The 23,570-nt window shown below is 42.7% G+C and overlaps 2 protein-coding genes across 2 annotated transcripts in view; one reads left to right on the forward strand and one right to left on the reverse strand.

The window, feature by feature from the left end:
- The window catches only part of GABRB3 (gamma-aminobutyric acid type A receptor subunit beta3), a 241,534-nt gene extending 229,919 nt beyond the window's left edge, over nucleotides 1-11,615 (reverse strand). Inside the window, exon 1 of the mRNA XM_072994443.2 lies at nucleotides 10,223-11,615. Within this exon, the coding sequence (XP_072850544.2) occupies nucleotides 10,223-10,323 (101 nt within the window). The 5' untranslated portion in view covers nucleotides 10,324-11,615. The remainder of the gene's footprint in view (nucleotides 1-10,222) is intronic.
- The window catches only part of GABRA5 (gamma-aminobutyric acid type A receptor subunit alpha5), a 79,809-nt gene extending 58,034 nt beyond the window's left edge, over nucleotides 1-21,775 (forward strand). The window contains exons 7-10 of the mRNA XM_020796813.3: nucleotides 7,629-7,772; nucleotides 14,958-15,110; nucleotides 16,689-16,900; nucleotides 17,817-21,775. Coding sequence (XP_020652472.1) covers nucleotides 7,629-7,772; nucleotides 14,958-15,110; nucleotides 16,689-16,900; nucleotides 17,817-18,119 — 812 coding nt within the window. The 3' untranslated portion in view covers nucleotides 18,120-21,775. The remainder of the gene's footprint in view (nucleotides 1-7,628; nucleotides 7,773-14,957; nucleotides 15,111-16,688; nucleotides 16,901-17,816) is intronic.
- The last annotated feature ends 1,795 nt before the right edge of the window (nucleotides 21,776-23,570 follow it).

The following is a 23,570-nucleotide window of genomic DNA, read 5'->3' on the forward strand; positions in this document are numbered from 1 at the left end:
TGAAATAATTCATCTTAGGTAGATTTAGGGGATGGTATTTTTTTTCGTACTTAAGTGACTTTGATACAAAATCTGGGACCTGAAAGACTGGTTTAAATATCTAGGGCAGCCTCCCCAAATTTAGGTCTTTCTAGATGTCAGCTACCATATTCCCTGATCATTGGCCATGGAGGCTGGGGCTTACAGTTTCCAAAACATCTGGAGGAATCTAGCTTGATAAAGTCTAACTTAGTGGCTGAGGGACTGTTACACCTAGATGCTCTGTGCAGCAGGCTTCTCTTTTCCCAATCAAACACATTGGAGAGAATTCTAATTTTCAGAATCATGCCATATTTGATCAGGAGGCCATTTCCCCACATTGTTTTATTTTGTTACTTTGTTGCTCTGTCTACTTGTTATAAACTGCCCAGAGTGGCCTTGGGTGCCAGATGGGCGGTAAGTAAGTAAGTAAGTAAGTAAGTAAGTAAGTAAGTAAGTAAGTAAGTAAGTAAGTAAGTAAGTAAGTAAGTAAGTAAGTAAGTAAGTAAGTAAGTAAGTAAGTAAGGTCAGATTTGTTGAGAGTTGTGGGAACTGAGTTTGGCTTCTTAAAGACCAAATGTCTTGATCATGCTCTCAGTAATCAGAGATGGTCTACTCTGTAAACACCTTGGTGAGCTCTCATTATTCATTCTCTCTCTCTCTCTCTCTCTCTCTCTCTCTCTGGTTTGGGGGGTTGGGGCTGGCTGTAGCATAGTGCTTCTGTGAATTTCTGAGACTCCCAGATTTAGAGAGGGCAATGCTCCTTCTGTTTTTTCCTGTCGAGAACTACCATTTTATTTTCTCTTTATGTACTATCATATTTCTGTATTCATAATCCAAGTGTGCTGTTTATATACCGCCCAATAGTGCTTAAAGCTCTCTGGGTGGTTTACAATTTAATTATACAAGTTCCATAGTGAATAGTATGGAATTCATTCCCTTCTATCATTAATGCTCCCCTCCATTTTTTTATGGTTTCAGGATGATTCTGCCCTCTAGAGATTATTTCTGGTTTAGAAACTATTGGGTAGCAAAGTGGATTGAATCCTTTTCTGAATCCTTTTACATCCTCATTCCAAGCACACGTGCTTGGTATAGTACTGATAAAAACAAATTCACACTCTATGCACCTATGTTTGTAGATGCTGAATGGCAATATCTAGTACAATATTTTAATTTGCATTTATTGTGGAAAGTGGATGCAACCACTGGCTTTTCCCTTCATGTATATTTTAAACAGAACACATTGGCTTTTTCAGTTAAGGCACTGTGATAAAATAAAATGATCTTTGCTCTGTGAAATATTCTAGCTTCCTTGGTTGGCTTTGAAGGCAGCATTCTATTGTCCAGCTTACAAGACCATCAGTCCATGCAGAACCTCCCTAGATATTTTCAGTTTCTAAAGATGTTCCTAGAGAATAGTCCCATTACAATGCTCAACCACTGTGGTCCTTTTCAAAGCAAGATTTATAGTGACAGTAAGTCGACAAGCGAAGCAGGAAAGCACACAAAAGGAAAAACAATATCAGCTGAAATAACCGATTCCGCCTGTTTCCCTTTGAGAGATAATTATGCAGCCGCTGCCAAAGCACAGTTCAAAATCAATTTTCAGATTCATTCCAGATCAAATGCTGCATCCAAAAATAAATATACCACTATAAATATTAACATCAATGAGCAAGGGGACAGAAGGGGATGGAAGGGTATGAGGCACTGTGGATCAAGTAAAACTCAGAGGAAGAACGCTTTTGGCAAGCAACCCAGTGTTGCTAAAAGTCACTTTAGAAGGACTAATTGCATCAGAAGTGGAAATCAGAGGCAAAATATGCCAAATTAAGAGTATTCTTCTGGAACTAGAGGCAAGGTTACTGCAATCTGAAATGCTTTGTCCAGCCAACTTGACATTCATCCTGCAACTATTTAACGAGATTGGTGTTGTGACCGTTAAGAATTTTGTCTTCTTGCAATAGCTTCTTTTTCAAGATGATTTAGAATGTAAACTTTCAGGCCACTGAACTATTGATACTGATTAGAGTGTAGCACTCACTCTGTGGAGCTTTGCATGATGCCCAGCTTGCTCTCGCACAAGCCAGAGATCTTCCCACTGAAACAAATGGGGCTTACTCTTATGCCAGGAATGATAGATACTGTCTTGTGTAAACTCCAAAAGAACCAAACTATGCATTGAGTCAATGTGCAAGCAAAAAAGAACAAAAAGGGTTCCCTGCTTAGTCTTTCAGTCCTAACTCTGCTCTTTCCAGTGGTTTATTCACATTTCTGCTGGAACAAAGCATTAATGAATGTATTGGTGAAGACAAGATTGCTTACTTAGAAAGGATATAATTGAAAAGAAAAACAGAAACATAATGAGTAGAGATAGGCACAAAATAAATGAATCACTAAATTTATTTTTAAAAATCACTAATTTGTCGATTCATATTCATATGAATCAATGCCCCCATTGAATACAAATCAATGAATTTTTAGCGATTTTTGATTTGTCAATTCATTTGGCTATAAAATGCTCCCTCCCGCCACCTAGAGACACCAACATTGCAGGGAAGCTTCCTCCGACTCTTCTCTATAATCCTTCCAGAACAGAAAACAGACCAATCTGACCCCAACCCCAAATTAAAAGAGGAAGGGCCAAAAAACAAATATCTAAATAACCAAGTAACTAAGTAATGACAATTCCCGTCTGTGATAGAACTAAGTTGCGGCTCCACACTGCTTCCTGAGGGGGAGAATTTCCCTAAAGACTTTGTCAAACTGTGCAGCTTTTAGTAATTTCCCATCTCTGATGGGAGACTGTTCCAGAATGAGAAGGCCACCATTGAGAAGTGATTCAAGCACAACAGAATTTTGGGGGAATTCAGATACCTTTTTCAGATATCTTTTGAGATATCTTGTCTACTGTATCTCAAAAGAGGAATACTGCATACAACTGACAGATGAGTAACACTTAATTTTCAGGAATCACAACATCAAGAGTAAAACTCTAAGAGAGACAATTTTCATCTGCTTAGTTGTTTGCTGACCACTGCATTTGTTGTAGGCACACATACCTGGGAATAAATCCCACTGAACTGAGTGGACATACTTCAGAATACATATACACAGAATGGAACAGCCCATAATGTTCTCTCTGAATTTTGCCTGGGCTTGGCATCTGTAAAGACCTGCAATACCTCTTTGGCAGCCTATACGGGTCAGTTCAAAGCATGCTGTTTCAGAAACGCACTCCTCCTGAATATCTGCAGAAGGTGTGTTGATTTTGGCATGATTTATTTGTCTTTTAAAAACAACCATCTTTAAAAAAAAAACCTCACAAGCTGGAAGGAACATCTTGAGGTGAATTACAGCAAGACAAAAAGTAATGGTATTCTCAAAATGTTACAGACTCGGTAAATGCTCTTTGGATGGGCAACCAATTGAACAGGTGAAAATCTCCAAGTATTTAGGCATGATTTTCCAGGTATCAAGAACTGAATGTATAACTGAAGGAATTAATTTATACAAATAAATAAGTAAGCCAACATTTTTAATAATAAAAAATGAGCATTCAAATGAAAACAATCCCCCCCCCAATACATGCCTATGAAGTCAGGATAAAAATAGTGTCCTACATGAGCAGTTTATTGTAAGGATTACTGAAATAATGTGTGCAAAGTGCTTTGAACAGTTTGAAATATGCTACATAAATTCTAAGCATCATGATGATTAGGAATAGTGTGCTTGGGAGCAAACCCTCTGAGCATTAATGGTGATTTTACTGGTATTTGCAAGTAAATGTATTTAGAATTGGGGTATAATGTACTAATGACTGGATATTTAAATGAAATATGTTTTCAATAAGAGTGGACCCTGAGAGACAGTGGCTTGATGGAAAGCTGCAGTACAACTGAAAGAAGTTAGTGGGAAATAGTCCTAAGGCTGTAAATGCATTAAACTCAAATGCAAGTGTTCCCAAGTGCATCTGTTGACTCGTAGATTTTAATCCTAGTGTACACAATACATATTCACACAAATACCTCCAAAACCCTCACTGATTACCTTTCCATTTCACTGCATGTATAGTAATTCTATAGGTTTCAAGCACTGTGTGCCTCTCTCAACCAGGAGTGCCCTGAACAAAGAAATAAGTCCTCTCTCCCATCCATATTTGGACCTTCATAATGGCAGAGCCAAAGAATTGATGCTTTTGAACTGTGGTGCTGGAGGAGACTCTTGAGAGTCTCCTGGACTGCAAGGAGAACAAACCTATTCATTTTGAAGGAAATCAAGCCTGAGTGCTCACTGGAAGGACAGATCCTGAAGCTGAGGCTCCAATACTTTGGCCATCTCATGAGAAGAGAAGACTCCCTGGAAAAGATCCTGATGCTGGGAAAGTGTGAAGGCAAGAGGAGAAGGGGACGATAGAGGATGAGATGGTTGGACAGTGTCATCGAAGCTACCAACATGAACTTGACCCAACTCTGGGAGGCAGTGGAAGACAGGAGGGCCTGGCCTGCTCTGGTCCATGGGGTCACAAAGAGTCGGACGCGACTTAACAACTAAACAACAAATGGCAGAGCATGGAGGTATCTGGCTGAAAAGAGAACCTTTGTTCTGAATTAAATGGCCCTGCAGAATAGCATTTGGTACTCTGATGTTCCTAGGGTTTAGCAGATCTTCCTGCAAATTTGTGACATCAGCTTTCAACCTAGCACAGCTTCCCTTGCCTCTAAAAGCTACTCAAGTGTCAACCTTGTGATCATCATCCCTGTCATGCTTCATTATAGACCAATGGTTAGAGAACTGGGTTACTGAACAAAACCAGGCTGTGTTTATGTTGTGCAAAATTTCCACACAAAAAGCACTTCTGCATAGGGATTCCACAGAAGAGGAAAGTGTGAAGCTCAACAAAACTTGGCTCCCAGCTCTCAAAAATACAAAAAGTCAACGAACTCTACCCAGCCACAAGGACAGGGGATCACCACACACAAAAGACCAGCTAATGACACCCATCAACCACAGTGACAGATAATCTCTCCTTCTTATCACAACAATACACCCACAACAAGACACACTAATCACCCATCTACAGAAAAATACAAAAGCCTATCTCACAGCCATAAATACTGCACTCCCTAGCCAACTACACCAGAGCACAGAGTGCTGTCCTCTGAAGATGCGGGCCACAGAGACTGGCGAAACGTTAGGAAGAACAACCTTCAGAACATGGCCAAAGAGCCCGAAAAACCCACAACAACCACAAAAAAAACCTTTTTCACACACTACTCCTGAGACAGTGCTAGCATGAGTGGCTCTCTACTGCCTTTTTTTAGAACCAATAGAATTACTTCCCTACTGTCATATAGCTTCAACCCTCTATGCAAGTCTTTGGAATATATCTCAACCAACTCTTCTGAAATTTTCAGCCATTCTCAATATTTATCCTTTCCCCTCTTCCAGTGTTTTGACACAGGATGGTAAAATCTGTGACCCACCAAAATAGAAGTAGTCCACATTTCATGTTTTGTAGTCTCTGCCAGATGCTCAGCGACTCTTTGCAGTCACAGACAGGCAACAAACCCAAGAGATTGGCTGAATCCCAGATGAGCTATTATACATAGCTGGGTGCACTGCGCAAAATGGCACAGCGCCAGATCCTGACATAGAGCATGGAAGCAACCACTGAGTGGATGCAGCAACCTGTACCTTTCCTTGATCTTGTGTGCTTACTCGTGTGAAGTGATGATGTCCCAGCTGCAGTGATGCCAACATCAGAGTGAAGGAACCAGAGGAACTAACTTCAAACCACCTGGCTGGTCTGGTGTTGATGTTCTAACAGGTGTCCATCAGAACCAGATTCTCAGTCTTGTCCTTCACACCTGCCGCTCCTTTCAGCTGGCTAGTCAGGTAGTTGCAGTCCAGCTAGCTGCTGTAGATCTCAAGCAGATATGTCAGCAGCAGGAAGAGCTGGAAACATAAGCCCTAGAGCAGTGGTGTCGAACTGTGGCCCTCCAGATGTTCTTGGCCTTCAACTCCCAGAAATCCTGGCCAGCAGAGGTGGTGGTGAAGGCTTCTGGGAGTTGAAGTCCAAGAACATCTGGAGGGCCACAGTTCGACACCACTGCCCTAGAGACTAACTACCCCTATCAGTGTCTATGTATATATGTACACCTTACATGGAGGAGAAAGGCAGCCTACTGCACATCTATGCCAGGACCTCACAAAAACCTAGCCACATAATGTGTAGGCCTGCATCCACAGGTGTCTAGCGGTGGAGCCAGAGGCTGGGTGTTCAATACCTCACCATGTCTCCTTGACAGGCTGAATTCAACAATCAATAGGGTCCCTTCCAGCTCTTCTGTTCTAAGGTGATGATAATGATGATGATGAGTGATATCCCATGCACTCTTGCCTTTCAGGTGTCAATAATGTATTTACTTGCCTCGGATTTTGCAGAATATGCAAGTGGTTAACTGGTTTTGGCCTGCAAGCTTTTCCTATTGCTTTCATTGAATTTTTAGCAGACAATTGTAATATGTAATGTCAGATATTCATAATCTGAGTTGTATTTATGATTTTTTATTTCTGATTCCCGGTATTTCCAATTTATGATTTTAGACTTCTGATTTGAGATGCTTGTAACTTGCGATTTCAACTGTGTTTTCCAATATGAATTGTTCTGTGCCCTGAGAGCTAATGAGGAAAGATGGAATATTATTACTATCCTCCTCCTCCTCCAACAAATTTAGTATAACAAGTTTCATGTTAATCCAGCACATGTGTGCTTGGAAGTCACATAAATGGGGATGTGGACGGGTGGCTGGCTGGAGTGGGCCTATGCGTGGACCAAATATTAATGAAAACACTTTCTGTGTCATCACTGTGTAATGTTTGGACTGCTCTCAGTTCTTAACTAAATGACTGACTCCATGGGATTTTTTTTTATACATTTAGTTTCCTGTCTAAAAAGAGATCATACCAGGTCTAAGGGCATCAGTTGAGATCTTGGGATGTTGCTGTGCTTTCTTGGTTCTCCGGTATGTAGACTAACTTGATCATTGGATTTCCATTATTATCTGATTAGCTGAGTTTCAGATTCTAGCTTCATCTCCCTGGACATTACTTGTGCTGCTTTTACCATCAGCTGGCCTACGATTTCTGAGTTTCTCTCCCTACACTTGCATACTCTATTTCTGTGACATCATGGAAGCCCAGCTCCTAGTCTTAGGTTTTGCTTCTGAAATCTCAGATAATACAATGCTGTTAAATGTGACAATTGCAATATATTTCTCCTCACAGAAGAGAAATAAGGAATTACCTTCTGACGGACCCTGAGGCTAAGAAATAGGATTACCTGTACATTTGCACATGGCTGTTAATAATCACTGCTTAATTAATTCCAAAAATACCCAGAGATAGTGGGGTCCAAGCACTCCACCTTGAAAGTTCTTCTCTTTGTCTCCAGTGCACAAGATGAAACACCTCTGGTCACCATCCTTATCCTGACTTCAGATGCTCCAAGATTAAATCCTGACACTAATAAGAGATTCTCAGTCTTGAAAATTTCTAGTGGACAGATACAGCATTTCGTAACATTCCCTCTTGTCTATCCCCAGATGCTTATCCCAATTCTGAAGTGATCTATGTGTGGACTAACACCCCAGCAACATCTGTTGTGGTAGCAGAGGATGGTTCTAGGCTCAACCAGTATCACTTGATGGGACAAAGTGTAGATTCAGAAAACATCAGTACTAGTACAGGTAAGATCACAGATGTTTTATTTGCCTTGCAGTAGTCATTGAAACAGTTCATTTCTAGATGCAGTATATTATTTGGCACATTTTTTGCTTGGTTTTTACTTTAATTCCCTGTTTTTGTCTTCACACTTCAGTGTGGCTAAAGATGGGCCTTCCCCATTGCACACATTGCCCCTGTGTCTTTTGTTTCAGCTGTGGGTTGGAAGGCAGATTTTGACTGGGCCCTACATGTGTGCATCCCACCTTCCCCCCCCCCCATCACTTGATCACAGCGGCATTACTTGACCCCACAGTTTTGATCAATCAAAGGGAGGAGAACAGGCTCCTTTGGAAAGCATTGTGGTAAGAAAGGGGGAGCTAGGAAATCAGTTTGTGGGGCAAGGGCTCACTCATACATGCTCAAGTTATCCCCTGAATTCTACAGTGTACCAATGAGGGCTGTCTGCCAGCAGCCCACTGGTGAAACGGGGAATGGTATGTTTGCACTCTCCACCATAGAACTATAGCAGGGTTTGGCGATTTATAGGCCTTCAGATGATAGCCTTCAGATGATAGACCCCAGCTCCCATCAGCGTTTACAATGGGTGCTAGCTAGCAATGGACAGGAGTTGTAATCTTGAGAGCAACAAGGAGACCACCTCTTCTACTTGCAGCCCGGAATGGAGAGGCACCACTACACGGCCCCGTCTTGATATATGCTTCAGCCAAGCTATGTTTATTCTCTTAAAATTAGTATGCATTGAAGTGACCTGATCTTGGGATATAGCTATAAAGACAGTCGGCAGAGAAATCAAGGGTATCTGTTTTTTCCTAGTCCCATGAGACTGCCTGGAGGAATATCAAATACTGTATGAAAACAGCAGCAACTTAAACGTGGAAGGAAAAGTATTCCAAATCTTATTAAACCTGCACTTCTAGCCAGGAACTTGTAACTGGTGGAGAGAAGCAGTAAAAAATCTGCCGGTTCTGTATTCCCGCCTCTCTGTGCCGGTTGGACGTCCGCCTTTGTTCCCGCTCCTCAAAGCTCGCTCACATTCTCGGTCAGGAACGCGGTCCATATGCTCGGAAGAGGGACCTCCTTTTGCTGGAAGCCCTTTAAAGAGGAATCGGGGCCGCGCCTGCTGCGGGTGCGCGGGATGATCGCCTGGCAGGAGGCGAGAAGCCGCCCCCGCAGCAGCGCTGAGCTCCCTCGCGTCAATCTCCCCCCCCCCGCCGCCGCCCGTCCTCTCGGAGCTTTCAAACGATTTGGCTGATGAAAACAGGCGGGGGGGGGGCAGAGAGCGAGGCGAGGCGAGGGGAGGGTGGCAGCTGTTGTCCGGCTCTGCAGTGTGCCCCGGGCACCACGTGGCCTGAAAGGAGGTGCTAACCTGAAAGGGGTCCCGTTGCCTCCGTAAAACTGGAAATGGAGGCGCCAGATGTGGCAGCATTAAGAGAGCTAAAGCGGCTTTAAGCCGGGGGGGCAGCCACCCACGTGAGGCCTGCCTGCACACACACGCCCCGCTCCCTCTCCTGGGTCAGGCTGCTCTGGCAGGGCCAGGGCGAGGGGGGGGGAAGGAGGGATGAAGGAGAGGAAGCCGGGCGGGCAGCGGCTGTCGGAGGGAAGGGGGACTCCTCCGCCTGGCCCGAGCGTCACATGGGGCTGCAGACGGAGAGGCTTCGAGGGGGGTTACGCAATGCGCTCGCCTCGCTTCCGCCGCTCCTCGCGAGGTAGAAGCCGAGGTCTGTGGCAGGCAGAGAGACACGTTGGCCGAGGTCTCCCCTGAGGGGAAGGAGCCGGGCTTTTAGCCACGCACCTTGGGGGTGGGCAGGGGGGGAAGGTGTTGTTGACAGGCAACCCCATAGAGACAGAGCACTTGGGTTTTAATGGCTGTTTTGTGGCTCAGGTCGAAGAAGCGCCGGGGGGGGGGTTGAGGGGCAGGGGTCAGTTGCCGCCTGCTTGAGGGAGAGGGACATTTAATTGACTTTTTTTTAAAAAAAGAGAAACACACAAAAGCACGCGCGCGCACAGTCAAAAAAACACTGGGATTGAAGCGGTTAAGGGAGGGCTTCGGCTCAAGCAGCAAAGAAACAACAAGTGGCCGAGAGAGCCCGAATGGCTCCCTTCCAAGGCCAAACAGTCTCACAAGTGCCCTGATAAAAGGGGAAGAAGGGCCGGGAGGAGACCACTTTGCCGTCCAGAGTATAACCTTACAACTGAATTAAATTTCCAGACCGTCTCCTTGCTTTTGAAACACGCAGAGCTAAGAGGACACTCTTAGGTATCCTTCGCCCTTTTTCTCCATGTCCACCTTCAGTGCTCCCACAGAACAAGCAAACTCAAATCCAGACAAAACTACTGTAAATGCTTGCTGTTATCTCTCTCTTGGGGTATGAAGCACTTCCCACAGTCACAGCAGCTTGCAATGAGAAAAAAAAACAATATCAGACAAGAACAAGCAAGAAGAGTTTCTTACCAGTTCACCATCATCGCTGCGTTGTTTTCTGCAATGAAGGGCAGCTCTCCCTTTGCCGTCAGGATCACCAAGAGAAAGATCCAGGCTGTGTGCTGAAGCATCGCTAGAATTGTGTCCGGTAGTTCCTCGGAGCAAGACAAAAATCCAAAGCAAGCTGTGGGTACTCCAGGGTGCCTGGCACTTGACGCCAACCAGGGCTTGCGAAGGCTGCTTTCTCCTCCAGCCCTAAGGAAGCAGCAGATTCTTCGCAGGAATCCAAAAGTTTGTGCCCATGAACCACCTCCCAGAGGTATCCTAAGATTAAAGCTAGTAAGGGACTTATTTTCAGTGCCGAAAGGGGTGTTTTTGGTCTTATTTCCGCCCCTTTTTACTTCTTTTTGCTAATGGCCCAGGTTACATCTGGGCATGCTGGATTCTGATTGCAGGGTTGATCACAAAGAGCAGGACACAGATTGTAACCAGGGATTAGCAAAATACAAAAATCCGATTTTACACAGGGAAAGCATCAGTCAGCTATGGATTTTCTGGACTTCATCAAGCTTGCAGGAGGCCTGTAATCAGGGTTACTCGTGAACGGATTTCTAAGATGTTCTTTCCTTCTAGGAGGCTGCAGAATATGAAAATATAAAATGTCAAATCCATAAAAGGACCTCAGTTTGTGTTTTTTGGGGGGATTTTTTTGCTTTTACTCTTTTTTTATAACTATTGTAACAAAAAAGGAGTACTATTGTACTCCGTTTACAAAACGTTTTTGATCTTAAATCATGAAGGGGTGCAGGAAAGGCTGCAATTGGTTTGGAAACATTTCCTTTATGTTTGCCCAGGCATTTTAATTGACTAATGTAGTCTGATTGTTTTTGCTGTTTTTCATTGTCTTGTTTAATTTTTTTTTTTGCTTTTATTGTTTTAATTTAATTTAATTATTTTAACTGTTGGGACATTGTCATAGTGGCCACAAGAATGGAAGTGATTTAAAAATGTTTTTAATAATAAATAATGAGGGGAAAGAGTGGGAAACAGACATGCACACACACTGCCTGATCCAGTTAAAGGAGATGTATAGACAGAAACAGCTTCCCACAGGCATTTGACTTGTGGCATTGAGAAGTGAAGGCAAATGGGTTATACATCTGAATGCATATTATGTATGCTGTGTCTCTGCACTGCATTGCTTTCCATGGGATATCTATGCAAAGTGCAGAAGGCTCTTTTTATAACAGGATCACCAGATTGTCCTGGAAGCAGTTAAAGGAAGAGTCGCTGCAGTCTCTCCCCCTCCCCCCCATTACAATTGAAGAAGATTCTGATAAGTAGAAATTCTGCAGAAGGCCTCTGCTGTAGAGAATTGGGCTCAAAGACTACATAGTTTCTAGGCAATTTCTGATTGGAGATGGAATAGAACACTGGTTCTTAACCTTGGGTTACTCAGGAGTTTTGGACTGCAACTCCCAGAAGCCTTCACCACCAGCTGTCCTGACGGGTTTCTGGGAGTTGCAGTTCAAAAGCATCCGAGTAACAAAGGTTAAGAACCACTGGAATAGAAGTTGCCTAGAAACTCCCTGCACCCACCCTAAGGCAGTTTTTTCTGCATAGCTTGGGCCCGTTTGGCTGTTTTCGATCAATTTATGAGGCATCTGCTTTGTTTTAATGGAGCATGATTCTTTAAAATAAAAAGAAAGCAGCCCAAATCAGCCTATACTATGAAGCCAGAGTATTGGCTTTTTCTCCTTGCTTTGTTTTTGCAATAAATAGGGTCTAGCATAGGGTCTAGAAGGCATAATGCTTGGCACATAAGGCAGCCATTACTATAGTTGTTGGTGTGGGAAACGTGTCTGTCTTGCCAGTTTCACAGGCCTCCTGCATATTGCGTGTTAAACAAGCGGTGATGAGCAATGAGATTCAATTCCTGTTCTCATGTACTTTTGTCATCTGTTGAAAGTATGAATGTTGTAAGTGTCTAGTCTCCTAGAGTTTCTGAATGTAATTCTTGGATCACTGGCTGTGAAGCTTGAGAAGTTGTAATAATTGTACGACAAAAAAAAAAACAAACTTCCCCAGTTTCGTACTTGTACATCCAATCCAGTGACTGGTAACCGGTCTCTTTTCACTCTCGCACTCTTTGCTGTATCAGCAATTATTGTCTGTTATCTGAATTTAAACAGTGAGTTGTATGATTATATGAAGGGCAAGGGGGAGAAAAATATGTATTTCTGTTTGTACGTCAGCTGTGGTATTTCCTCAGTGCTTATGCCTGTAAAGAAATATTATGTGCCATTCATTCATTTAGTTACTCAAAACCATTTTTACCTGCCTTTCTCCTAAAGAAAGGACCCAAGGCAGCTTACATAATTAAAAAAGAGAATATTTGAAAGCTAAAAACAGTAATTTATACAAAAATTAAAAATAAATAAGCATTATATTAAAGATGTTAGATAAAAACATTACTAAAATAGTCGAAAGTCCCTCTTAGACAGCCAGATTCTAAGGGAAAGCTTGCCTGAAGAAAAAGGTCTTCAGTTGCTTGCAGAACAGTAAAGAGGGGGCCAGCCTGGCCTCTCATGAAAGGAGTTCCAGAATCTGGAAGCAGCAACAGAGAAGACCCTCTCCTGTATCTCCACCAAGCATGCCTGTAACAGTGGTGGGACTGAGAGAAAGGCCTGGAAGAAACACAGCTGGGATGACTTTATTATTTCTGTCACTAATTCACATTACAATACTACACGTTTGCTCAAATGTAAAGCCATGAGAAGTATACCTTTAAATGTATAGTATTGTAGCTCTGAAAGATGCTAGTTACACAGCAACTGCTTTCATCCGGTGTGTGTCAGTCACTGAGTATACAATTGCAAGAGTGGAAACAATCAGTAAAAACAAATCAAGGAACAGGGATTCAGCTTCTAGTGGATGGGTTTATACTCTTCCTGAAATGTCAGTCTGCACCTTGGGCATGCACCTCGGTTGGACCCTAAGCTTATGCGCCCAGGCTTCACCAGTGGGCAGGAATGCCATTGCACACTATGGCTAGTGCACCTGCTGCAGCCATGCCTTAAAAGATCTGATTTGGCTACAGTGACAGTCCTTTGTTAAATACCTCTTCAGTTACTGCAACACACTCTAGGTGGATCTGCCTTTGAAGAATGTTTGGAAATTTCTGCTGATTCATAATGCTGTAACCAGACTTCTGATTGGCATTGATTAAAAAGCAGCATACAACTCCTGTTACATCAGCTCTACTGGTTGCTGTCTGTTTCCAGACTACTTCAAAGTTCTAACCCTAAAGCCCTTTACAGTTTGGGTCCAGGCAATCTGAAGGACTGTTTCTCCCCATGTAAGTGTCCTTACATTGGGGAAGTCCTTCTCTCACAGGTTCATTTGGTGAAGACACAACAGAGGGCCTTTTCAGTGGCTGCTCTCAGGCTATGGAATATACTCCCCAGGAAGCCAAGTTGGTCCTCGCCCTCCTGCCTTTCCATCATCATACAAAGACTCCTTTTTGAATAGGTAAGTGTTATTACAGAAATATGTATTATAGATTATTACTGATTTTAGGTGTGGACATTTTAAACTGTTTCTAATGGCAATTTTTGGCATTATCTGTTCTATTGCTTTTCAGTATTATATTCTTCTGTGTTTTTGATTGTGCATGATCATATGGTTTTAATTAATTGTTAAGCTGCCTTGGGTGCCTCTGCAAAAAGAAGACACTGAACTGTGTCCAGCTGGCAGTGACTCTAGAGGGAAGCTTAGTACATGGTGTCAGTAGATAATACACTTCATGTTTTATAAACCTGTCTATCAGAGGGAGAATCTCTGCGGCAGACTGTCTTAAACTGCAGCTTTGAAGTATCAGGAATGAGTAGCAAATCATTCGTTGTCATTGACTGGCCCCTAGGAGTATGAGTGAGGGGCACGAAGGCTTACCATGGGCTATTCAGTTTCCTGCATTATCCATTTCGGCTCCCAGGAAGCTTTAGTGCTATTTTTAAAAAGCAGCCTTCTTGGCTGTGACCTCTGAGAGATCAGACCCTGAATATCAACCATGTAGAGAAGCAGGAGATTGGCGATTTTGGCCATTAGTGGTCTGTGAAGTTTGGCTTGAAAGCTACAGAGCATCTGAGTCCAGAACCTGTTACTTACTGTTAAGTAAGTCAGGCAGAAGATCTTGAGCATCAGGAAAGGGGAGGAAATGGTTAGCTATTTGGTATGTGACTATTGTAATTGTAATGGTCTGAGAGATGGGGCAGGGACAGTAGTTACTATTCATTTGGCTTGCTTTGGGTACTAAAGGACCTCGTCCTATATCCCATGGTAACTCCCAGTAAAGTTAAACCCACTGTGAACAAGTAAATGAGAACCGATATATTGACACACATGTAAACTCCATGGATTTAACAGGCTTACTCTAGTTGAGAGTAAGAATTGGACTTGGGTTGTTGATTTTCATAAGGGCACTGTTCGCTGCTCTACTTGAGGTAGCAAAAGATCTCTATCTATTCCTGTTTGAACTGTGATAGGAACTTTAAAGGGATGAGTGTGACTTTCAGTGGGGAAAAATGGTTGTGAATGATGTGTAACAGTCTGGAGCCCATTGTTAGTGGACTACCTGGTAATTGTTGCTAGACGACTCTTCTTCAAGGCTGTCTGGGCTTAAGTTCTGAAGGGAGGAAACCCTAAACAGAAGGGTTTGTATGTATAATATTGGTAAGGTGTCTCTGTATTTTCCCCTCCTTCCCAGGTGAATACACAATCATGAGAGCACACTTTCACCTCAAAAGAAAGATTGGTTATTTTGTTATCCAGACTTACCTCCCGTGCATTATGACGGTGATCTTATCCCAGGTATCATTTTGGTTAAACAGAGAATCTGTTCCGGCTAGAACAGTCTTTGGTAAGTATTTCATTGCTTCCCATTTCTTTTGAAAAAGTTTGTTTTACTCTTAAGCTAGGGGTAGCCAAAGTGTGTTCCTGGAGCTATGTGAAGCCCCCAATGCTGTTTTTTGGATGTAGCCACCCATACGCCCCATCCACTGGTATATACGGAGGGGGTGCATCATCTTTTATTTCACCACAGACAGAATAAAGTATTGGACCAACTGCGGACAGAGGAAGCAGAAGGAAGATGTAGGTAGAAGGGGTTTCTTCCTGTCAGCAGATTCTTACTTCCAGCCCTGAGAGAGTTTTTCCTTTCTCAAATACATGCTCCTGTGCACACGCACACGCACACACCCACACACCACTCCAAAAGTGTGTATGTGGCAAAACTGGAAATAAAAGCCTAGGTACAGAAATTTTCTGGCTAATCCTTAAATGTGTTTTTCACCACAGCTGTAACATCAGAGTTGGCCATGGTGCATAAAATAGACAATAGATCTCAGTCAGTCCATGCTACTTTGACAATGCAGTTATCAGGGAGGTCAAATATTTCATGTCCCAATCAACATATTGATTGGCCACTGTGGAAGAAGAATGGTGCATTTGAATGGTTTTCCTTCTGCCTGATCAGCTTTTTCTTCTTTGTTTTCTAACCTGCTTGATTGAATTAGTATCTGCCTGCTTTAAAAATTCATGCCTGCTTTCTAAGAATTTTAACTCTATAAGGGGACACCCAACTGCACCATGAAGTGATGTCCTAATATGATTTCCTTGATACAGATGAAAATAATCCAGACTAGTTTGGTATTGTTAATGCTCTGTATGCAACTGTGGCCAGGACCGAAAGGTATACTTCCATGGATGGAAGCAGCACTGGCAGTGGAACCAGGAAAGGTGATTCTCTCTCTCCTCCTACAGCTTCCACGCACCCTTAATGAGATTTTCTCCTCCTTCTCACCCCCGGTATCCCTGCATTCCTCTGCAGCACCTGAAAAATCTGCTTTTGAGTTTTTCCCAGGCCTTAAGAGCATGACATGGGGATTGTGGGGAAGACCATCACCAGATTGGAAGCTCTCAATATTATGTACCACATGATTTCAAAAGAATAGCTCAACGCTTAGTAGCAGACACTTGCTTTAAAAAACCTTCTGCCTAGATGGCTTTCAGCCACTTCTTCCAGAGATGGACAAGTCTGGCAGCTCCAAGATCCAATTTTCCGCTTCCAGAATGCTTTGGGGCCTACTCAGGCCACCCCAGAATGTCAGAAATCCCATACACACAAGCCAAACTCTAGTAGCTGGAATGCAACATCTGATTTTGAACTCTCTCTCTCTCTCTCTCTCTCTCTCTCTCTCTCTCTCTCTCTCTCTCTCTCTCTCTCTCTCTCTCTGTGTGTGTGTGTGTGTGTGTGTATTAAAATACTTGTGATTCATTTTAAAAGTGAATTACTGGTATCTTCTAATGAAAAAGAAGGGTCTAGGGGAGAGTTGGGGCCTCCAGAGCGGCCTGGGGGGGCATGTGCACTCCTAGGGCCAGCACTCAGCACTCTCCAGGTAATTATAAATTTGGCTTTTCTTTCATTGTCTCTTCAAAGGAGTCACTACGGTTCTTACCATGACCACTTTAAGCATCAGCGCCCGCAACTCTCTACCCAAGGTGGCCTATGCTACTGCTATGGATTGGTTCATAGCCGTGTGCTATGCTTTTGTCTTTTCTGCATTGATTGAGTTTGCCACCGTCAACTATTTTACAAAGAGAAGCTGGGCCTGGGATGGCAAGAAAGCTCTGGAGGCTGCAAAAAAGAAGGTAGCCATTTTCCATACTTCTTTAAAGAACTACTGTTCTTAGCTAGAACTGGGGATAGAAGTAGAAGGTTTGTGGTTGAAAAGCCTGTAGACACAATTAGCTGGGAAGTTTTTTTAAAAAAATGTAAGTCTGAAATAAATTATCCAGTCGAGTCTGAAATAAAAAGTCTGCCAGTCTTGCCCTGTGCCTGTCCACTAGCTTATAGATTGCCCTTACAGGGTTTAATTAGCTTTTATAACTGAATAAATTGCCCTATAGGATTAATTGAGTTATTTACATAACCTGGGATCATAGCTTTTGGTTTAGGTTACAATTTTTTCTGTGACCTGGTCTGGACCAAAAGCAGCAGGATGCAGGGAAGGAGCCTCCCCCGGAAATTAATCTATTATAAATTGTGAACACTATGGAAAGTGGCCAGGGAATAGGGGAGATAATGGGACCCTTTACAATGTTGTTTCCTTTGCCAGTAATAGCATGCTACTGATTTGGCCACCTTCCCAAAGCATGGGACATCAGACGTAGCTAAACCTTATTAGAATTGTTAAATCCATTTCTACACATTTGAGATGAAGATTAGATTTATTAAGGATAACAGCCATTTACCTATTGATGTAGGTCCTAGTCCTGTGGTCCATACCCATTGGTGTCAACAAATTGCTTCTGTGAGTGGTACCCCAGAGTGCAAAGTCCAGGCTTCCTGGGATATTCTGCATGGTGTAGTCCAAAATAATAAGTTCTCCCGTTTCTGGAGGAGAGCCACCCATTTTCCAAATTACCATGTTTGAAGTCATACTGACAGAGATCAAAGCAATAGGAAGGTGTAAGTAGTCTAAGCACAGTGCATCCATGCTAATGTTTTTATTTTCTTAAACATGTTTTCCCTTTCATAAATTCTGATTTTTCCATTATCTTCCAGAAGAAAGAACGAGAATTGTTAGCAAAGAAAGCCATTAATGCTTATGCTGCTGGAAGGATGACACCCACGTTAAACCTACCAAAGGACTCCAGCCCTTCAGTCATTTCCCACACAGCTGCTTCTGTTCCAGTAAAACCTGTTGAAAAGCCAACTGAAAGCAAAAAGACCTATAACAGCATCAGTAAGATTGATAAGATGTCCCGAATAGTTTTTCCCGTCTTGTTCGGGACTTTTAACTTGGTCTACTGGGCCACTTATTTGAACAGGGAACCAGTTATTAAAGGTGCTGCTTCTCCAAAATAAACGGAAGTGCTTTCCAGCTCAAGTGTTAGCCATACTTGCAAAAACAAACGCTACCGAAGAGAATTTTGAGGTTCCAGATGACTCGCTCTACCTTTGGTCAATATCCTTCAGGAAGTTTTTGCATGCTTAACGATAATGTACAAAAATTATTCTTGCCTTGATTTGTTTCTACATGTAACCTCAGAGATGTTTCTGACAATTACTGGCAGCAGACACACATCTTTCCAGGACAGCCAAAGACCTGGGACATGGCTTCTGTGCTGCTGAGTACCTTGCATTGATAGTTTACAAATGAAATAGGGTATATTTTTAAAACTGTTTAGGCATATTGCATAGCGGCCGTTTTTTATACTTCGAATGTACAGCGATGGCCATAGATGGAGACTGTGGACTTTGTCGTGGCGGGAGCCTTTATGCAAGCTGTTTCAGAATTTGTCATTGCTGGAGCATTCTGGCTAGGAACTAGAACACCGTCAGCCGAGAGCTTCCACCCACACATGGATGTGTAACATCTCTCAGTAGCAGGATTTAGGAGTTAGTGGCAGACTGCACACATGAACACTGCTTCCTTGATCATTTAGATGAGCAAAACAAGTCACCAGATCAAATACTACAGGAACAGTTTTCATTTTCGCCAAACTATCATCTCATAACATAACCCTTTTCAAGGCATCCACACTGGAAATCTCTGAAAACTGTGGCAGACCTTCTGCCCTCAAGCTATAATGCAGAAGACTAGCTGCATGATCAGTAGCCTGTGTTGCTGAATATTATTGGCTCTGATGGAAAACATAATGTGTCATCCCAATGGTCCCTGTAATGTGGGCATGCACAGCCTTGTATCAGAAGGGAGTAAGGAATTGTATGCCAGCACATACATATACCTGCACTCTGCTGCTCCGCTGTCCCCTTGGTCTTCCATACGTTTTGAGGAAGATCATGTTCTCGTCACTCTTCCGCCAGCTTCAGCTGTCACAGCATGAACTCAGCACCATAGAGTTCTCTGCCAATAACTAGCTGAACACCTCTGAGAAGACATTTTGGCTTCTAGAAGGAGAATGCTTCTCAATTGGCATCTAGAAGATGCTTTGGCCCCTGCACTCAAAGGGAACCTCCTAGGACCTGCTTGGCCTGGTTAGAGGGGTGATTAGCAATGGGTGGGAGTGCACAAGTAGCAAGCAGGAAGGCCAAAACACTGCATCATATGAACAGCTGGATGGGAGAAATAGACGACACCACATGTTCTGTTACATTTACCCATGAGAGCAGTGTCAGCACGGCTTGGCCCAAGCTGTAGTAACTGTAGACCAATTCCAGCTGATGTTGTTGAGTGATGAGGTATCAAGCAGTGTGCCTTTCTATGGAATGGGCCCATGATTTAGTCCGAGTGGACACATGCATGTTAGAGAGTTCCATAGGTAGTAAACTGTCTCCAGACATAAGCCATATCATCTGGTTTGCATCATATGTTTCAGCAATTGTCCCATCTATCTCGAAGAGTCAAGTAAAATTCCAAATCCAATGCCAGATCCCCACCCCATGACCTCAGAAGACTGAGGCTGCTTCAGGCTCTGGGAATTCAAAGCAGTGGTGGCCTTAACCGAGCCTTGCACTCAAAATACAGAAATGAAGGTAGCCAACTCATTTTCCACTCAAGAGAGGAAAATAGTACCTTGCTTTGAATATATTGAAGAAAGCAGACCACTTTTTCTTGTTTCTAATGGCAAGGCTAATGAGGGCTTTGAGTTGTTATGGTTAGAAGCTTGCATCTTCTTCAGCTTCCAGGATTCTTTTTTCTTCAAACCCACAGAGTGCCCGCAGCTGACCTATATTTTTCTCCTTAGGTCTTCCCAACCTCTGCCAAGAAATCCCACATTCTGTAAACAAGGTCAAGCAGTGTGCACAGCAGGGAAGCCAATCTTATGTAATTTAATAAGCTGACTAGTTTGCTGGTGTATTTCATTTGATGTTTGATTGTAGCATTATCCGAGGATCTCATTGTATTTCCTGCATTATTTATTTTTACTGTATTTTAATACCTTCCTCTCTCTTCTTTCTCATAAACACTCAAAATGAAATGCTGTCTCCAAACCTTCATAAAACACAGTACCCCACAATCAATATGCAAAATCAATAAAAATCTGCCATCTAGTTTGATAGCATAGCAGAAAAGAAAAAAAAAACAGTACTATTTTTGCAGCAATGTCACTGCAGTGTAGAACAGCAGTAATTGTTCAGGGACTAAATAGCAGAGCAATCTGCCTGTGATCCTGCTGTACACTGAATACGGTCTTACCCAACTGTGTTTCTCCTACATGTATTCCACTGTAAATCCCAGAATCCCCTGTGCCATGTTGGCTGGGAATGATGGTAGGTGCAATCCAGCTGGTCTGCAGACTGCAGGTTGGGAAAACTGTTTGAAAGCTTCCAAATTTGTGTGTATATGTGTGTGTTTTTTTAAAAGTAAGATTTTACCAATGTACTAGCTTGCTAAAAGGGGATCTGAATTATGTGACAAACACACACTGACAAAATTATAGCTTATTTAATGTTTTGATTCCCCTCCCTTGTTTCTAAGGATTTTGGTTTTCCTGCTCAAAAAATTTAAGATTTGCTTTTCGCAGGAACAGACCTTGTGCAGAATTCATAGATCTTTTGCAAGGCTAAGCAAAAGTATTCTCTCTTCTTCCATCCAGTATAGCAGAAAGGAAAGATTTCCCCATCTTTAGTCACAGTGAACACAATTCCCCAGGGATCTCTGTACAGAGAATTCCAGCTGAAGCAGAGACAGGCCATTGGTTTTCTCTCTCATGCCATTACAGTTGCATTTACGCAAGAGAAAGTTCTTGGTTGGAGGGCTCGCATTCCGCAGATGATACCCTTGGCCCCTATTACCAACTGTTGTGAAAAACTGGGACGACAATATTCATGGAGTTATTTTAAAATGCATTTGCAGAGACTCTGGTTTATGGATTACTTGACTAATAAGGCTACGGCATGTTTATTAGGAGTGGTAGGAATTTTTCAGGGAAATCAAGACTTCTGTTCAAATTCAAGCTTCTTTTCTCACACTAAGACATCACTGTGCAAAGTTTGAGACATGAATTTGCATGAGACTATCCTTTAAAAGAAGAATAGATCGAAGTGTGCCCAACAAAACAGTGGCTCCTCCGTTTTCATTACCGTAACATTTTTTCATAGAGTGAACCTCCTGAGGGAACAACAAATGCCGCTTAAATCTTGGTTTTCTGTTTCCATGAGATAAAGACACAGTTAAAGAGACAGAAGAGAAATTCTGCTTCATCAAAGCCAACGTTTTCCAGTGATTGTCAATATTTTCTTTGGTACCCTGCCTTTTGGAAACTTTTATTGATGCCAAATGGTGGATGATTGACATTGCATCCCATTGAACTCAAGGGGGCTTACCTTTGATTAGCCAGGCACAGGGTTGTTTTGCCAGGCTGCAGCCCTGTGCCCACTAATTTGGGAGTGAATGCTGTTAAAAATAAACAGCACCTACTTTTGTGTCATCATAACATGCATGTGTAATTTGAGTTACAGTATTTTCAGCATTTCTCCCCTGCATACATTCATTGCTTCAGTAGCTTTTGTAATTTTATCTTAATGTTTAAATTAAATAATACATTTGATAGCCAGTTGCTGTGTCGTTTTCTTGAGCTTGTCATTCTTTAAAAAAAGTGTAACAAAATGTGGCAGTGTGAACTTCCTTCCTTCCTTCCTTCCTTCCTTCCTTCCTTCCTTCCTTCCTTCCTTCCTTCCTTCCTTCCTTCCTTCCTTCCTTCCTTCCTTCCTTCCTTCCTTCCTTCCTTCCTTCCTTCCTTCCTTCCTTCCTTCCTTCGTACTGTATCTCCCAGTTTTCCATTCCTGACATACACACCCCTAAACATTCCAAGGCCACTGAGTGTACACAATCCTCCTAAGGTTGCTGGTCAATTTGATGGGACTTCCTTCCATAGATTGTGCCAGTTCCTCCCCCAAATTTTGGGTGAGGCATCCCCCACATCCTGCTCCACACTCTGCCTCCTATTATGTTTTCAGGGAGGGAGGTTCTTCTGCAAGCCTTGGCATTCCACTGAACCTACAGATACATCCTTTTCAACAATGACAGTGGGCCTCCGTATGCAACAGCATCCATTTCTGAGCATGAGAAAATGCTCAGGACATTTGGAGTCATAGGGTCGCTATAGGTCGGAGTTGACCTGACAGCACATAGCAACAAAAACAACAAGGCTTTTGTCCCTAACTGTTCTCCTGTTCACTGGACTCTGTTTGGCCTTCTGACCTTGTGTGTTATGGTGGCCCAGTGTTGGGTTATTGGAGCTGTCTTTGAACTGTTGGGTCTGTGATTGATCTTTAGTCCTTTGTAGCTGCTTCATTTTTGTGCTGTCCAAAGCATAGCAGCCCAGTTCTGCTGCCAGAGTAAAGAAAGAGAGGGGAGCAGCTGGAGCAGCAAGATGCTGGAGGACAGAACTGTGTCTACCATGAAGTCCCCCTTGTGTCCTGTCCAAATTAGCCCACTGCCCCTCGAATACAGTGAAAGCTGATGTCTCACGTTGAAGAGAACTACCACTCCAGTTGTTTAACATGGCTTCTGTATGTGGAGCAGAGTCATCTTGTCCTTAGCATCTGGCAACAAAATATATCTGGCAGTAATTTTTCTCAATACATTTACTGGTTCTGTTTACAGAGAGTCACTCTAAAGACTTTGGACAATGTTCTGAATGCTTTGTGTTTTCTTATAAATGAGAGGTACGACCGCACTTCTCCTTCACAGCACACTGTACTTCTCATTCAAGCTGTAATCCAGGAATTTCTCTTCCTGTACTGGAATTCTGAGACGTCCTTGGCCTTTATCATTCATGACATCAAGTAAGATTTATGAAGTTTAGGATTAGATAGATAGATAGATAGATAGATAGATAGATAGATAGATAGATAGATAGATAGATAGATAGATAGATAGATAGATAGATAGATAGATAGATAGATAGATAGATAGATAGATAGATAGATAGATAGATAGATAGATAGATAGATAGATAGATAGATACAGTATAAAAATGATAGATTGCCTAAAAGTAAGGGGGGGGAACCACACATGATAGTTGAAATGAAGCTTGGAATTAAAAAAAAAAAACCCACAAACCTCGCTTATTGCAAATGGAATAATAGATAGAGACTTGGGGAGTCTTGATTCGAGATTTTCCCCCTCAGTTGGAAAGCTCACTGGAACCTTGGGCAACTCTCAGTCTACCTGACCCCACAGTGTTCTTGTGAGGATAAAAGACAGCTGCTCCACCTTGTTTAAAACAGCGATGAATATCTCTTGGGTGAGGGGGTAGATTTCAGGGCTCTCTAACTCCACCTAGGGCATAGCAGTGGCACTGCTGCAATTTGACTTTTAAACTAGGAGTGCCACTTCTCCCTCCC

The sequence above is a fragment of the Pogona vitticeps genome, chromosome 3, assembly GCF_051106095.1.
Source record: "Pogona vitticeps strain Pit_001003342236 chromosome 3, PviZW2.1, whole genome shotgun sequence".
NCBI classification, from domain to species: Eukaryota; Metazoa; Chordata; class Lepidosauria; order Squamata; family Agamidae; genus Pogona; species Pogona vitticeps.